This window comes from Eptatretus burgeri, chromosome 5, assembly GCF_056783735.1.
Source record: "Eptatretus burgeri isolate ZD-2024b chromosome 5, Ebu_testis_v1, whole genome shotgun sequence".
NCBI lineage: Eukaryota > Metazoa > Chordata > Myxini > Myxiniformes > Myxinidae > Eptatretus > Eptatretus burgeri.
The window spans coordinates 35,820,730-35,839,347 of NC_140965.1; the positions used below are offsets into that span (position 1 = coordinate 35,820,730).

Here is an 18,618-nt window from a genome sequence, read left to right on the forward strand (position 1 = left end):
GTCATGTTCTTGTAACCCAACCAACTCATCCACCTAGTTTTGTCAGAACTCATCCACAACTTTTTGAGATCTCATGCGATACATAGTTTTTGGCCCCATCTCTCAGTGGTGAAGAATCACTTGAAAAGCTCTCGGATCCGGATTCGGTTCTTCACAAAAATCGAACCAATTTGTCGGTGTCACACACCCAACATGTCCACCAAGTTTAATCCGAAAACGTCCGCAACTTTTTGAGATATCATGCAATCTCGTTTTTAGCCCCATCTCTCAATGGTGAAAAATCAGTTAGAAGTTAAATAACTCTCGTATCCAGATATAGATTCGGATCTTCACCAAAATTGAATATTTTTTTGAAAAATTGAAATATTGAAAAAAATTGAAACCAAAATTGAATAAATTCTTCCTCGTGGCACACCCAACCTGTCCATCAAGTTTCGTGTGAATCCATCCATAACCTTTTGAGACTGTGCTATATATCGTTTTTGGCCTTATCAATGTTGAAGAATCAATTAAAAAATTCGCAGATCCAGATCCGGATCTTTACCAAAATTAAGATTTGCTGTTTTTGGCCAGTCAACTACATAAACAAAAAATTTCAGAACGATTGCTTGAAAACTGTAGCCAAAAATTGTATGACAAAGAGACAAACAGACAAGAGACAGACAAATGCTGCAGACCAACATACTTGGCAAAAAAAAGTTTTCACCAAGTAATGATGAATTTAATAATTTAAAAAGGTCTGACTTACCCATCCTGGTTTTATTTTGAAAAATATAACTGCATTTACGATTTCATTTTGCCCTATTGAAAACAGAGCACTGTCCAGTTTGCATGTTTAACGAACAAACAAAACAAAGCACAATTTCTTTGGCAGAGCTGTTTTCACATCTCCAAAGTTCAGATTCGGCAGAAACTTAATAGCAGCAACATCAATGTCGTGATGCTGTTTGTAATTTATTAAAACAATCTAGATGTGGGGGTGAGACCTCTGCAGGTCCTGTGGTGCAGGTCATTACCACGGACCACTACCCAAGAGGGGAAGTGTGCAATGGTGGCACAAATCTTCACAAGTTCTCATTAACACCTGTCCTGCAGGACAGCACTATTTCCACCTTCATGTCTTTATCCGGAAGACAAAAAAAATGGCTCTCATTAGTTTATCGGTCTTCGAAGATGAAACTAAGATTGGTATATAGTATGAGAGAGAAAGAGAGAGAAAGAGAGAGAAAGAGAGAGAAAGAGAGAGAAAGAGAGAGAAAGAGAGAGAAAGAGAGAGAAAGAGAGAGAAAGAGAGAGAAAGGGAGAGAAAGAGAGAGAAAGAGAGAGAAAGAGAAAGAGATAGAGAAAGAGATAGAGAAAGAGAAAGAGAAAGAGAAAGAGAAAGAGAAAGAGAAAGAGAAAGAGAGAGAGAGAGAGAGAGAGAGAGAGAGAGAGAGAGAGAGAGAGAGAGAGAGAGAGAGAGAGAGAGAGAGAGAGAGAGAGAGAGAGAGAGAGAGAGAGAGAGAGAGAGAGAGAGAGAGAGATTCAAAACCCAGGCTAGACAGCTCAGCAGCAACTGTGCATACCTTGAGGCGATCCTGCCAGCGCTGTCCCTCAATTGAATATATATATATATATATATATATATATATATATATATATATATATATATATATATATATATATATATATATATATATTGTTGCGAATTTGCGCCCGCCGGCGTGTGATGGGCCACGTGACTCGAATCGTGGCACGTCGCCCACCGGACGGACAATTCTGTCCTGACCCTCTCGGACTAACGCCGGAAGCTAGTCACGGGTGGGCCTTTCGGCCTCACCACGATCGTGCCAATCGGCCACCCGCGTGGGATAGGGTTGTTCGCCAAACTCGACCTCCCTAAGTACCCACGCAGATGGTAGACCGGGCGATCGCACCTCGCCGCAGGTCGACTCCGGACACGGGCCGCTTAAGCGATCCGTTCCGTACTATCGGGATAACCGAGCGGTGTTATCGTCGGCCTCAACGGTTCCGATTAATTATCGGGCGTATTAAGCCCACTACGAACCCGTTACGTGAAGCAAGATGGAGATTCAATTAAAGAAAAGACGAAGTGAAACGGGAAAACAGTTCAACATAATGCACATTTATTCCGTGGCACGCGGAGAGCACACATATACAGCCAAACAGAATGCACATATATCAAATGCCACAAAAGAAACAATGACGCAGAGATACTACCGACTAAGACCGACACACGGCAACACTTAACAATTTTACTTCACCAGACTGGCGCCACACACACACGTTTACACAGAACCCAAAAGAAATTGGAAGTGTGACTTCCCTGATCGCGTCGAGTCCTCCTTTTGTGACCGCAACTCCGAGCCCCTCCAGCGTGCTCCGCGAGCTCGTGCCACGTGTCGCTCGTGTAGTCCGCTCGACTGTACGGACAGGGTTTTGGGGAAATGGACGGGGTTTTTTCGGCGCTTTTCTCCGCGCTCGCGCACAGGTCAACGAAGCAAGGCAGGAACCACAAGCTCGCGACTCGAGCCAGAAGACGACCATGAAGACCAAACCTCGACGAACCAACTCTTGACTAACCAACCCAACAACCCTCAAGGTCCGTCCTGTCCGCCTTTTGTAGCGCGGGGCTCCGCCCTTCGCTCCGCCCCGTTTTCGGCCCCGCCTCCCTTCGAGCTTCTTGGAGAAGCCTCTCGAAGGGGGGGCGTGACCTCTTGCTTTCCCTCCACCCCGCGCCGTGCGGGGGCCGGGGGAGCCAATCTTGGCTCAGAGCCAGGGAATTATTCCCCCAAAAAGAGGCCCCCACCCTTTCTCACCTTTGACCTCTGAATCGCCCCTCCTCCACACCAAGCGTAGAGAACCTCGATGGGAAAAACAGGTGGGAAAACCCCCGAGCAGAGCCATTGGTTTTTGTTTGTTCCCTGAGATCGTAACCGCACAGGGCCGACTGAATGGCGTGTGGCGAAGATGTGGTAGCGTTGATGGTGGAGGTGGCGTGGTTGTAGTGTGTTTGGAGCTGTGGTGGGGATGGCGTGGTTGTTGAGATGCTGTTTGTTTGAAATAAAAGATAGAACAGAAAAAAATGGCTAACTCAAAGCGTCACAACCCGGATGGATCACATAAATTCCCTCTATACAACGGGTTTGGGCTAACTACACATGTACTTACAGAGATATCTCACCTATGGGACCTGAATGGTGGTTTGCGAATTTCCACAACCATAACAATATATATATATATATATATATATATATATATATATATATATATATATATATATATATATATATATATATATATATAGTTTAAAAATATATATTTATATAAATAAATATATATGTAAATAAAGAAAGACCCAACCGCATCTCTCACCTGTGAATGGAGGGACGAGCCAATCAGCTCTCACCTCATCTACTACACCCATGTGGCTAGGATTATATAAAAGATTGACTCCTCCCACACTCCTCCAGCCCAAGTATCTGCAGAAAGGAACCCAAGGAGACTTACACAAGGTAAGTGCTAACCCTATTTCGAACCCTTCCCAGAGTTCCTCAACAACTATAAAACCGTTCACACATGGTACACACATGACAATCCCAATGCTCCACATCACCTCAGCTACCGGAATGGTTTCATCACTTATTGGCAACTCATCAGAAATATTGTAGACAGCAATGCATACCAATGTGTAAACATCAAACACAGTCAATATATAAATAAAGAGAGACCCACCCACATCTCACCTATGAATGGAGGGAATAGCCAATCCGCTCTCACCTAATCAACTAGACCCATGTGGCTGGGATTATATAAATGATTGAACCCTCCAACACTCCTCTTGTTCAAGTCGCTGCATAAAGCAACCCAACCCAAAAAGTGATGAAACTGGTCCGCTTGCTGAGGGGGTGTATCGCATTGGGATTCTCATATGTGTACGATGTGTGAACCTCTTCATAGTTGTTGAGGAACTCTGGGAAAGGTTCGAAACAGCGTTTGCAAAATATTGACTGCCTTTGACATTTGCACGTGGTACATGCTTGGGAGCCTCAGTATGCATTGCTGTCTTCGCTGTCGCTGATGATTCGCCAATATCATTCGCTAGTGATGAAACCACCCCGGTAGCTGAGGGGGTTGAGTGGATGATCTTATAATTAGATCTTATGAGCTGAATGGATGTGCCATTGATGTTTCTTGGAAATATGCCATTGATGTTTCTGGCTTAAGTTTGACCCCGATCCATAAATATGATGCCGTTCAGGAAGAAGAAAATGTACCACCAACTATGACCGCTTCCGGAAGAGGTATATATTGTATATAAATGTTTGGTCATTATTTTGTTTTTATTTATGTGGATGTGTACTTGAATATAACTGTCATTAACCAAAAAGGCTTCGGCACTATGTAGCGATTTAAAAAACACAGAACTATTTTTTCCAAATTTAAGTTATGGATCCATCTTGTGAAATTACCTTGCTGACATTGTAGTTTCAGTGTAAAGAACGAGTAGTTTATAACCCCTGTCCAGCAGGAGATTGATATCCTCTATAAGTCTCCAATAAAAAGGGAACCAGAAACATTTTTTTTTTCTTTTTGACTAAAACACTCTCTGACAGTCAATGACGGACCCCTGAGAGCTTGATGAAGATCCATTCAGCCATCTCAGAGAAAAATGGTGACATACACACACACACACACAGCTCTCTTATAGTGAATATATATATATATATATATATATATATATATATATATATATATGTACATATACATATATATATATATATATATATATATATATATATATATATATATATATATATATATATATATATATATATATATGTGTGTGTGTGTGTAACTCCACACTCCTTTTGCCGAAGAAGTTGCATAAAGTAACCCAAGAAGGCCTACACAAGGTAAGCGCTATGCTGCTTCGAACCCTTTCCAAAGTTCCTCAGCAACTATAAAGACATTCACATATAGTACACACATGAGAATCCAAATGCTACACACCCCCTCAGCTGCCAGACTGGTTTCATCGCATATTAGTGAATCATCAGCGATAGCGCAGACAGCATCAGTGATAGCGCAGACAGCATCAGCAATGTTGTCTAAATATAATCCTTGTTTGTGCTTCCAACCAAAAGTAAACAAGATCTACTCGGCTAATTTGAGCAATAAGCAAGAGCAGATCCGGTCTCAAGTGATATTTCACCAGCTTCACAGCAGACTTCCTGAGGCCTATAGAAACCCAAGCCTCGGCACATGTCCGGTCTTTATTTCCGATATGACCACTCATTTCCAGTCACCTGCAGGAGCTCAAGCTCAAATGTCGGAGTCCTTTTTTATAAGGGAGAAAGTGAACATACCCACATAATACACAACTCTGATGCAAAAGGTAAAAACTGGATGGTGCAAACATTTGGATAAGGTTAGCGACAAACAACACGTGTGTGTGTGTGTGTGTGTGTGTGTGTGTGTGTGTGTGTGTGTGTGTGTGTGTGTGTGTGTGTGTGTGTGTGTGTGTGTGTGTGTGTGTGTGTGTGTGTGTGTGTGTGTGTGTGTGTGTGTGTGTGTGCGCGCGCGCGCGCGCAGTATATGGGTTTCTTCACAAGGTACTTCAACGCAAGAACAGACCATCAGGCCCTTCAAGCCTGCACCATGATTGCCAACCTTTGGTTGTTTGTCCATGTTCTATCCTTTGAAATGCTAAGAGTCATGCAAGGAAGCAGCACATACCATTTAAGTCTTTGGAATGACTTGGCCGGGGTCAGGTTAGAACCGCCGACTATCCAGACTCCGATGGGATGCCCATTACACAACTGAGCGATTAAAATATGTGTGTGTGTGTGTGTGTGTGTGTGTGTGTGTGTGTGTGTGTGTGTGTGTGTGTGTGTGTGTGTGTGTGTGTGTCCGTCCCCTTCCAATTTATTTTATTCCTCCAATTTCTTCATGCCTCTTCTAGCAAGTCTTCTCCCCCCCTATCCCACCCCCTATTTGAACAACAAAGCAACAACAACAGCAACCATAGAGTTCAAAGAACACCTTATCCCCATGCAGTCTTGAGAGAAAGGACATGGGAAGGATCTTTTAAACACTTGCTTTGCATTTCCGAGCATGATGTATATTTCCGACGAGCTGCGATTTTGTCTGAATCTCGATATTCCCCAAAGCTGAGGGCACTAGTGGCAAATTTCATTGGTTGAGACGGCATAAAATGGTGCAATATTTTGTCCAAGTACTGCTAAACTGTTAGTTTTTGAAAGTGATAACAATTCCCTTTGTGTTCCACAGCGTTCAAGTATATAACTCAATTGAAAAAAAATAAATGTTTTAAAGGTCATAGAAAAAAAATTCGGAAGTTTACTGCCATTGATGCACCGATTACACCAACTTATTTAACATGTTAAATGAGATATTCGTGCCTGTTTGTGTCCTTTATGATGTCCCTAAAAACAGTAAGTTTCCAGTTTGGAATGATTTTCAATTTTGTTTGAATTCAAGAAAGGTGGGCAGATAAAACAATGACCTTTCATTGTTTTATCTGGAATCCATGCTCCTATCCTCTGCACATACACATTCAGGACGACATTCTGTACAATTTGCCAAATTCAGACCCAAGGTCCTGCTAACATGCAGGTTTGTGTTCTGATTTGTGTTCTCGTGTTCAAGATATAAAATTCAATTTAAATTAAGATGTTCGTCGATCATCGACCGATGTCTGGAGACAGACAGAGAGAGTGAACCAGTTGCTTAACCCTACACTTTGCTACATGCACAAGGTAACAAAAAGCCAATGCTGAAAAGCTGTTGTATTTTTTTGATTCTCCTTTTTGTGCTGCAGGAGGAATACATATGGGTGGGGGATGTTAAGATGAAGATGGACAGAAGTGCTCTTCTCTGCATCTCAATTGTTCTTGTATTTCCATTTATGTTTGGGAAAAAGAAGAATTATGATGAATAGAATTTCAGGTTATGACACCATGCCCTGACTGTGAAAAAAATAGAGTGCCAAAGCCTGTTAGATCAAGAAATGACTTTTGTCTGGTCTCGAAAGTTAAAATGACAACATTTAGCACAGACAGAAAGGGGCACCGCATTTAACTTCTCTTCGTCTGTGTGGTGATATGATTTGAAAATGTAAAGCCTGGTGGTTTAAGTGAGCTGTGGTCTTCAAAATACCATCCCAGCAACTTCAAAATACAAGAAAGAATACACTACCTCTAAGTCACCTGATGCACCTCCGCCATTTGCAACACGTCAAGTGGTGGACAGACACCGTGAATTGCTCCTGAGTGTGTGAAGGGGAAGAGCTCCTGGGCCTTGTTCCTCTCCCATGTGACCAGCAGGACACCAGAAAAGCACAGAAGGCATCTGGAAAGCAAATTATTACATCAACAATATTGTTGTTGTAATCATACTATGAGAGCATTAACAAGCCAACTCAATAATTCAGTTGGGTTTTTCACCTTCTGTTTTTTTAAAATACATGTGTGTTTGTATATATATATATATATATATATATATATATATATATATATATATATATATATATATATATATATATATATATATATATATATATATATATATATATATATATATATTGTTGTGGGCCGGGGGTCGATGGCGAGAATAACCACAAGATGGGGAAAGCTTGCATCGTCTCCCACCAAACTCCCCGGAATTGTAGGCCGTCACTCGGATAACTCCGCGAGCTGGCGGGTCGTTTAACTGACCGTGGTCACCAATATTTCAACCGTGTAGCATAGGGTCTATTTGTCGATAACCAATTTACCGAATTAACTACGCGATTTCGACTTCCGGGGAAACCACGCCCTCGGCACGTCTTGCTCAAACCGGGTCACTCTACCGACTGCGGTAGAGTTCCAACTACCGACTACCAACTCCGGTTCGGGTGCAGCCGAGCGGAAACTGCCAAAGCCATGCCGGCTGGAATAAACCCCGCCTAAACTCAGATCCGAACCATGCTGGACCAATTCAAGAAGGGACGGAAATGAACTGGGAACATTTCTAACAAGTTTTATTTCCAGTAAATGAAGACACAAAGCAAGGCAACGCGAATATGCAAGAAGTATTTACAATGATCCAAAAACACTTATTCAGTTCTACTTAAAGACGGGTCCACACGTAGACACACACACACAAATGAAAATAAACAGAGTTCTTTATTGGACCCTCGCAGCCAAGGAGAGAGACAAGCTGGGGGTCAGAGTTCGGTTGGGTACCTGGCCGTCGGAGAAAGGGGGTACTCCGTGCTGCAGCACCTGACAATGGTCGCTGGTTTGGTCCTCAGTTGCACGTGTGGGACTCGAGGTTCGTGGCGGAGCTCAGGTGGTGAGTAGCGGGGTTCACGGAGTGGGGGTCGGGGTCGCTCTTTCCTTCCTTGTAGAGGGCCAGCCAAGACACGTTCGCCACCTCGACGACCTTCGTAACAACAAAAACCCCTTTTGTGACAGCAAGAACCCTCCAAAAAGACCCACCAAAAACTCTCCAAGACCCCAAAAAGATTCCTGCCTCAGAGAGTGCTCGGGAATTTATGGACCTCCCTCAGCGGGGAGGGGCCTTGGTAAACACACCTCGCTGTCCGCCTTTGATTGGACAGGGTCCCACGGCTGACCTTTCCAAGGCGGGGCCTTGGCCCCTGCTGGGAAACCCCACCCGCTCTTCCACGCAGGTTCATACTTGACGAGTAACAATATCAATGTTGCAAAGGTTGGCGTGAAAGAGTTGCAACGTTCGTGGAAGCCGAGAAACCGGAACCGCGAGATCTTGCCTTGGCACGTCAGGGTGCGAGAAGGCAGCTGGTTGGTGGTGGATCGTGATGGGCCAAGGGTTCATGTAGATGGGATGGTTGTTAGATGGCTTGTTGGAGGGTTCGTTGGATGTTAAGATTTAATAACCAAACGAAAAAGAAATCGCAACGCACGCCTTTGATTCTCCCACTAGACAAAAGGAAAGGGCTCTGACTACACACATACTTAAGGACATAACTGACTTTTGGGACATCTGTATGTTGAATGCTTATGGTTTCCAGATCCGCAACTATATATATATATATATATATATATATATATATATATATATATATATATATATATATATATATATATATATATATATATATATATATATATATATATGTCCAGTGTCCACCAATGTCCTTGTGATTAATGTAAAACTACACTGATGTTAACTAATGTCTTTGTCCTGCACATGATGTCTGTACAAACTATCTCATAAACTTTAGATCACTGTAAACATTTTTAAATAACTACTACTGTGATCATTTCAAATTATTTTTGGTGGCATGGGATAATTTAGATAGTTTTGCATCTGTCACCTTCAGGGTATTGAACCCCTTCTTGTAAACGGGAAATTGTGGTAAATTCCTTCCCTTTGACTTTCAGAGCACTCAGCTGTTATCATACCTGATCTACATTTATTTACCATGTCATTTTGGTGCTGTTTTTAGTTCTACAACTGGAATCTTCTTGTCTACTGTGATTTGCAGTTGACCATTAGTGACTGTCCGATTCCACCGGGTATAACCAAACCAAACATGATCATAGTTTGCTCTATTCCTGTGTTGGCATGCTTAGGTTAGGCAAGGAGGAGGCAGTATGACATGGAACACACTGGGTCTTGGCAAAGTTTTTATGAGTCAGTTATAAATGCCACACAGTGAGGCAATGCCTCACATTCATAAGTGTGCCTCATGATCTAAGACTACTATCTGGTCATTGTGATACTCACACCCGACCATGGCATTACACTTATTAACTCAGGTCCACTGCCAAAAATGGAACGAAATAAATGCAGCCATGGTCCACAAGGGGCCGGCATCCTCTTGCTACAAGTTCGGCGTCTACGGACGCATGTGTGGCAATGGCATCAATTCTATTGCCACTGGTATGCAATCTAGAGCAATGGCACTCAGTGAGAATGGATTCACACTTAAGATAAGTGGCACAGTTTAAGACACCACCAAATCTGGTGAGATACTGAAATATGAACTGGGACTGAAAGCTCGCACACCAGCTCATCCCTATACTTCATGCTCTGACTTGATTGAACCGGCTCTCCAAGCCATCCTTAACCCTAAGTTATGGATCCATCTTGTGAAATTACCTTGCTGACATTGTAGTTTCAGTGTAAAGAACGAGTAGTTTATAACCCCTGTCCAGCAGGAGATTGATATCCTCTATAAGTCTCCAATAAAAAGGGAACCAGAAACATCAACAATATATCTACATCAATTTGAAAAGTGCTCCCCTTTCATCAAAAATAAAATTACGACGCATACGTATTCGACTACGTTTGTTTGAAATACTGTACTAATTATTCCTGTGAAGTTTTACTAATCATTCTTATTGCATAGGGATTGATGTGTGAGAAAGGTAGGAAATGGGACCAGTCTTGCCCTCCCCTAAGGAGTAAGAGCTGGTCTCCACTGAGATAAATTCCACAAGATGCCAGAGCGAGCGGGAGGAGAAATTGCAGGCATAAGTGAGAGTAGGAAAATTATGATTATTCATTTAAAATGCTTGCCAATATTCTGGTGCGCTTATATCCTCAAACAATAACTGAATAAGCAGGATGTGCATCCAAGCCCCCTAAAAAGCACAGCAAACAAGGGGAAATAATTTAATTAATAATTTCAGGATCGCAATACAGTAAAGCGAAAATAATTAGGATGAAAAGACAGGAACAAACTTTGTGGTTCCAGTGAATCTCGACAAATACGGTATCAATGCCTATCTTAAGGCCCGGTCACACCTTGACGTTTTAGCCAACGTATGCAGATTTTTGATTTTTTTTTTCTAAAACGCTGGCACACGTTGAATACGTTATGGGTAAGTTTTGATAACATTGAGAGCACGCTGAAAAATACTGCCATACGTCGTTGTACGTTGGCTTTAAACGTTGTACTTTTCGGTTGTCCTCAAATTTTTTCATGCTTGAAATTTCACGACGTATGCCGGCGTATGACTCACACGTTCCGCTACGCTGGCCACAAGTTGTATGCACGGTCTGCGATCGTTGACAGAGGTCAACACATGCTACTTGTAAGTTAATCATAAGTTGAGACCGCCGAGGTAATGTTTAGCATACCCGAAATTTATTTCTAACCTATGATTAACGTGTTGTTGGCACGTTACGCGATCGTTGCCACACGTCGACAGACGTTACTTTTAAGTTACTCATAGGCTGAAAGACGTCGGTATAATGGATCGTCCTTGCGTCAGTGTCCACGGCCACGGCCAGGACACTTATTTGCAGCATTCTTCAAACTTTTCTCCGGCATGACGAGGATGTTCACACTTCGATGTCTAGCTTGGCTATGATTCCAATTGTCCATCGGCAGCGTCTGTTTAAAATAGTCGAGTTTGAGCGTTTTAACACGTTCAGAAGAAACGCTTCAAATTTCCAAACCCCAGCGTCAAAAAACAAAGGCCAGTGACAGCAATTTAAATCGTTCATTGTAAACAATGAAAATAGCTGAGTGGTACCGTTTAAAAGTCGTTGAGTGTAAAAAAAATTCAATTGTTGAGCGCAAGCGTCTACTTTCAATAGTGGAGATGCAGCAATTTAAATCGTTGAGTTTATCATTTAAATCGTTAAATCGTTAAACGCAAGGACGATCCATCATAACCCACACCCTCCCCCTCACACTCACCTACGACTGACAACATGAACAAACTACTACTAATACTAATACTAATGCTGATACTGTTACTGCTGACATGGACATCGACTCAAAAAGGACTCGAAAACACTGTTGGGTTCCCCTTTTATGAGCAGCATTTTTATATACCAATTCCCAAAACCGCTGGGAACACGTCTTTATATGGCAGTTGTAAGTTAGAAACACGTTAATTTTTTTTTTTTTTGTCGACCGGAAGACGTCATTGGAATACGTCTACATACGTCGATGTGTGTTGGGACTACGTAAAGAATTGGTTCAAAGCACGTCAAACATAAGTTAGAAATAAGTTTCGCGTAAAAAAGACATTACCGCGACGTGTTTCGACTTATGAGTAGCTTATAAGTAGCCTTTGTGGATGTGTGTAAGCGTCCACATATCGTGTGTAAAACTTATCCCCATCGCATGCGGAACGTGTGTCATACGCCGAGTACGTCGTAAAATTTTGAACATGTTTAAAATTTCTTGACGTACTCTACTTACTACGACGTATGATAGCGTACTTTAGCGTTGTACTCACGTATACCAAACTTACTCATACCATATTTGACGTGCCCCAACGTTTTAGACACATTTTTCTTAGGTCGGCATACGCTGGCAAGATCGCCAAGGTGTGACCGCGATGTTGACACTTACATTTCTACGGCAGTTATGATTCGAATCGTTGTGCGTCAGCCTTTTAATAGGCTACGTCACGACATCGTCGGCGATGCGTGCAATGCGCTATGCCTAAGTTAGACTATCGTTGGGCATCGGTTGTGTAGGCCGACAACAGGTTCAGCATTCGTTGGTATAAGTTATCTATAACACAACGAAACGTTCTGTGTCCATTACCAATGCGTTATACATAAGACCAAGTCGCTATGAATACGTCCGAATCTTTAAAAAAATAACATCAAAAGTTCAACGTAAGCCAGCGTTTTACATACATTTTAATACGTTGCCATCGCTGGCTAAAACGTCAAAGTGTGACCGGGCCTTAACAATAACTGTGATAGTTTATGCTTCAGTCACATTTGGCTCGGCGGCCGTAGGGTATAAAAAACCTACGGCCACTAGCAATTATAGGGCGGCCACAGTATTTCCACGGTCACACAATGTAGCAGTCACATATGTTTTTATTTTTTCGGGTAGCCGCACGGCGTATTAAGAAATTGTGGAGACCGAAAACGTGGGGGTGCTGTATGGTCTTTTATTTGATGTCACACGGTGACCTTAGAGCGTCCCTGCGGCTGCCATAGAATTTTCAAGGCAGACGCAAGGTAGCCTCAAGTTGGCCACAAGGCGACCGCAGGGGGGCCCTAAGGCGAACGTAATTATTTTTTTTGTAATTTTTGGGGGGTTGGCAAAATTCACTTTTCATTGATAAGAGCCTACGGCAGCCACACGAATAACGCAAGCCCACCGTACGTCCTACGTACGGTCGACGTGGAACACATCTACGTCATGGCTACGGCTTGTCGAATTGCTACGGCCAACCTAGAAATGAAAAAAGTTATAACTCCGCGCTTTAATTCCACGGAGACCCCTACGGCCTGTCAGAGATAGCCATACGGCATAGGGCCACCCTGAGGCCACCTCAGAAACTGTGCGGTTGCTGCACATTTCTGTCAATTCGGGGGGGGGGTACGGCTGCCGTATCCTAGCCATAGAGCAAATGTGACTCATGCTTAAGTGACAACGTTTTGAATCTTGATCTGATCAATTGGTCCAACCAATTACAAAGTAAAAGTTAATCATAGTGTGTGTGTGTGTGTGTGTGTGTGTGTGTGTGTGTGTGTGTGTGTGTGTGTGTGTGTGTGTGTGTGTGTGTGTGTGTGTGTGTGTGTGTGTGTGTGTGTGTGTGTGTGTGATTCTGCTTCCTCATGGAAACCACTGATTTATGAAGTCTCAGGAAAACCACTGATTTGTGAATCAAAATAATTTTGATTTTTGTGATAAAGTGACAAAAAGCGTAACTACTCTCCTGTTAGTTTTTGTATACTTGTGGAAGGAATAACACTGAATGGAATAACAATTTTGCATACAAGGCTCGTGGAAGAGTGAGAACACTGAACGGATCAGGACGCAACAGAACTAAAGCGACAGTAGAGTGAGGAGAGGGGTCGGGGAGGGGTTGGACACCAACAGTGGGATTGAAGGACAAAATAGAGGGAGACTTGGACAAAAAATGAGTGTGGGGAGGAATGAGGGGTAGGAGGGGGCACATGGGGTAGACAAGATGGATAGAGAAGCAAACTCTCAGGAAGGAAAAACTGGAAATTTGGAAGGAGGTGGGCTTTGGGGTGGGGTTGGGTTAATTGGGGTAGAAAGATCATGGTTTTGGATAGGGGGGTGATCTGAGATTGTTATGAACAGCTGTCTTGAAGATGTGGAGGGAGGAATGAGATTGAAAATAATTTGAAAATTGGTTCCACAGGTCGGGGGGGGGGTGGAAGAGGAACAAATGATTTGAGGTAAACAGTGATTCTGTTACAATGTGACAGCTTAAACAACTCTATCAAGAGGCTGCTCGTGATGATGCTGGAGGCAATGCGAGTAGCAACATGAATTAAGCAATAAAAATAAAATAAATTAAGGCTATCCTCATAACTGAATTCTATTGTTTCATTTCAACTTCACAGCCGCCAAACTTCCAGAAGCTAAATGACCAAGGTAGAACCAACTTTTCCATCCTCATAAGCAAGGCAAAAGCTTGAGTCATCACAACTCTTAATAAGGTACATCTGATAGCATCACACCTTCTCCTTTTTTAATATACTTCTACAATTTAAACTTTTTTTGCAAAATAATAAATGAAATGAAATATCCCATCGCATCTGAATGTAATAACCGATGCAAAGAGCAGCAACAGCCCCCATTAGGATTGCATAACTGCATGATTTTCAATTTAAACTTCTGCTTTAATACATAGTCATTGTAATTACTTCTGCCACCAAAGGTGGATGGAGGTTATGTTTTCACCCCTGTTCATCTGTCTGTTTGTGAGCAGGATATCCGAAAAAGTTAGACACGGATTCGGTTGAAACTTGGTGGACAGGTTGGATGTGTGACAAGGACGAATTGTTTCAATTTTGCTGAAGATCCGGATCTGGATTTGGATAGGACAATTTTTTTGTTTTCATAAGTGATTCTTCACCATTGAGAGATAGGGCCAAAAACGATATATGGCATGATGTTTCAAAAAGTTAGTTATCGACGATTTCAGATGAAACCTGGTGGACAGGTTGCGTGAATGACCAGGAAGATTGATTCGATTTAGGTGAGGTTACGGATCAGTTTACTGTACTTTTTAAGTGATTCTTCACAATTGAGGGACGATGCCAAAAACGACAATATTAAAAAAAAAATGTGGGGTTATAACAAAACTAAGTGCATGAGTTGGATAGGTGACAAGAACAAGCCGATTCGAATTTGGTTCAGGTCAGGATTCAGATCCCACCTATCAGTGGGATACAAAATGTAAACTATTTAGCCTTGTGGAGTTGTGCACTCTATCGAGTGCTGTTCTAGTTACAGCTTGATTGCATCCGAACATTAAACACTAAACTTTACACAAAGCTTGAAAGCAATGGCATCGTGATATTCCAATGCGAGGGTGATCGTAATTGTGTTCGATGAGCATTAAGCTTCTTCGGCCAAGTTTGACTGGTTCAGAATAGTTCCAGCATGATTTGATAAGTGCAGACCATGTCGGGAATTGAGCCGAAACTTTGTGAACTTTCGAACATAAAAGTAATATATATGGTCTGGCTGCCCATGCAATTATCGTATTGCAATAAAGCTTGATCACTGCTCTTCTGAAAATGGGTCATTGGGCAGTGTAATCCCATCATTTTCCCTCTGGCAATGTGAAACGAATTTTACAGGTCATCAGACCAAGTCTAGGTATTAAAAGTTTTAGTATGGAGCTGCGAAATATCCATGATAAATGTTTCATTTATCGCTCTTATTTATTTTGCCATTAATTTGCATTTCCTTGTCAAAATGTTTTCATCATTTTATTTTATTTTCAGAAAGATTGCAACAAAATGTAAAAAAAAATCCCTAAATAATATATGAATGAAAACTCGAATATAAAAGCATTACATATATTGTTGAAGTTGTCAGGTTTATCCAGTTGCCCAGCTCCATCCATCCATCCATCCATTGGGATAGGACCATACTCTGTGCAGAGCGTCGGTGCTGCCTAAGCAGTCTCCTTGGCTATTAGACACAATTCTAGACAGGTCGCCACTCCGACACAACATATCAGCAAGCTGGCACTCATTTTTGCCAACCTCAGAAGGATGACAGGCAGAATCAACCCCACCAGGTATTAATTCAACAGCCAAGTGGGATTTTAACTCAGGATCCCAGGATCCCAAGCCCACCACCCGAACCATTAAGGAAACACCAGACGTATGTTCCTTGACTCGAATCCCGGTGAACCACATCAAAGAGGTCATGGCGGCATACTGATTCAGCCTGCCTGGCCTAGATTATGTGTCTGTCCACCACGATGCCATGCCAAGTGAAACAACAAAGTCAGTAGATGCACCGCATTTATTTGCTGCCATACACCCAATCTCGAATCATGACCGAGTGGAGTCATTGGGTGTATGGCACAGTCTCATTATGGCTGCTAAATGCCCAAATCCAATTTATCCTTTAATGGACATGCGAGCAGAACCATCCGGATTCACTTAGAGACCAAGTGGAGAAATGTAATTTGGAGAATACAGAGCAGGAATACAAGAAGAACCAAACGATAATCACAAATGATCACTCCTTAACCCCTTATCGGATACACGCCCATGAATCAAATGATCAAACAGGAACCTTAATTATTAAACAGGAACCAAACGTGACTTTCTGGCTGAGGCATGGTGGAGAGTTCAGCAGCAAAGAGGGCCTGTTCTGGGGGAATCCTTGCAGCAATTCACATGCAGGATCACCAATGGATTTTCTGGGCATCAGATTACACCCGCCTTTATAGTTTCTGCCCCCACCCACTCTAATGATAGACTTAGCCCTCTACTATCAGCCGTGATTGGTCCGGGACCCAGTTTTAAGGGTGGGAACACCACCCATCAACCTATCACTCAGATGGTCCTCCGCGGCGGTTTCCGTCTGGACCAAAGCCAGGCTTTCCCTGCCAAAACTTGTAAGAACATTAAAAAGGGGTTTCCATGAATGGCAGTTTTCGACACAAACATTGGGGTGGGTAGACGGCATCTTAAATGCATAAAACTACGTACATCTCATATCACAAATAATATTCCAATACATTAAATATGGAAGATAACAATGGTATCCCATGCACAGTAAGCCCCTAGTCATTCCCAATAAATAATTTTCATGGCCACGCCGGTTAAGTTAATTCCCCCGACCCAATTGTCATGGACGGGTGGTTAAGGCCGAGGTCACATTTGCCACGGTGGCCATGGGGTCTCCAAAATCTGCGGCCACTAGCGATTACACGGCATCCGCAGTATTTCCACGGTCACACAATGTAGCAGTCACATGTTTTTATTTTTTGGGGAGCCGCACGGCGTATTTATAAATTTTGGAGACCGAAAACGTGGGGGTGCCGTACGGTCTTTGATTTGATGTCGCACGGTGACCTTCGGGCGTCGCTGCGGCGGCCATAGAATTTTCAAGGCAGATGCAAGGTGCCCGCAAGGCGACCACAGGGCGACCGCAGGGGGACCCTAAGGCGAATGTGCGGCCAGACTGACGGTAACGAGTGGGTATATATACCAGTTCTTTTTTTAACTGAAATAAAAATATACCAGTATATATAACTGAATATACTATAACTATAATATACCGTGGTGCCCCCAGAATCCGAACGCCCCATTGTTTGAACAAATTGGAATCCGAACAATTTTTTCAACAAAATTTTGCCCTAAAGACCTAATACATTTTAAAAAAACCGAACACAAATTAGCGTTCATGTTTGTTCACGTGTCTCCCCCACCTATTCGAGCCGCATCTTCGCGCTTTGTTCATTCAGTTCATCAGTGGAAGTCCACGAGAAAGCATCTCTCGTGTGTCAATCGATACTTTAGGCCTCAGTCACATTTGCTCTACGGCGAGGATACGGCGACCATACGCCCTCTGAATTGACAGAAAAGTGCGGTGGCCGCAGAGAAACTGACGTGGCCTCAGGGTGGCCCTACGCCGTTTGGCTATATTTTACAGGTCGTAAGGTTGCCGTGGAATTATAACATGGAGTTATAACCTTTTTCATTTCTACATTCGCCGTAGAAATTCGACAAGCCAAAACAAAAGAACTGGTTAAAAAAAAAATTAACCCATTCGTTACCGTCCGTCTGGCCGCACGTTCGGCTTAAGGTCTCCCCCTGCGGTCCCCTGCGGTCGCCTTGTGGGCACCTTGCGTCTGCCTTGAAAATTCTATGGCCGCCGCAGGAACGCCCTAAGGTTACCGTGCGACATCAAATCAAAGACCGTACGGCACACCCATGTTTTCGGTCTCCACAATTTATAAATACGCCGTGCGGCTACCCGAAAAATAACAAGGCCAAATGTGTCCAAGAGCAGCGTCCAAAACCTAAAGGTTTTGGCGGCTAAAAAAAAAAATTTTTTTGTTTTTAAAAACAACAACAACAACAACAACAACTTCCCTTATTTCGTCACGTGCCTTCATGAAGCCAATAGCTAAACCCGTCATAATGTATTTACGTATTTACGATATATCGTGTATTTACGAAATATATAATGTATTTACGAAATTACAATACGATGAATGGAATAATCTTTAAATAGTAACGTCAACTTTTCGAAACTTTAAAGCAAATGTCCGAATATATTTAAAAGTTCATGATAGACGCTCTCAAAAGGCACCGTCTATGTGAGGATGTGTACATGTGCTCAGTATTTAAGGC

General features: G+C 42.6%; 1 protein-coding gene across 4 annotated transcripts in view; it reads right to left on the bottom strand.

The window, feature by feature from the left end:
* LOC147026226 (NIPA-like protein 3) overlaps positions 1–18,618 on the bottom strand; it is an 89,885-nt gene that overhangs the window by 1,402 nt on the left and 69,865 nt on the right. For 2 of the 4 annotated variants that reach the window (XM_085881428.1, XM_085881427.1), the window contains one exon: positions 7,222–7,374. In XM_085881428.1, the coding sequence (XP_085737554.1) occupies positions 7,229–7,374 (146 nt within the window). In that variant the 3' untranslated portion in view covers positions 7,222–7,228. Of the gene's footprint in view, positions 1–7,221; positions 7,375–18,618 lie in introns of those variants that run through there. The other 2 variants (XR_015058172.1, XR_015058171.1) reach the window with 1 other exon arrangement.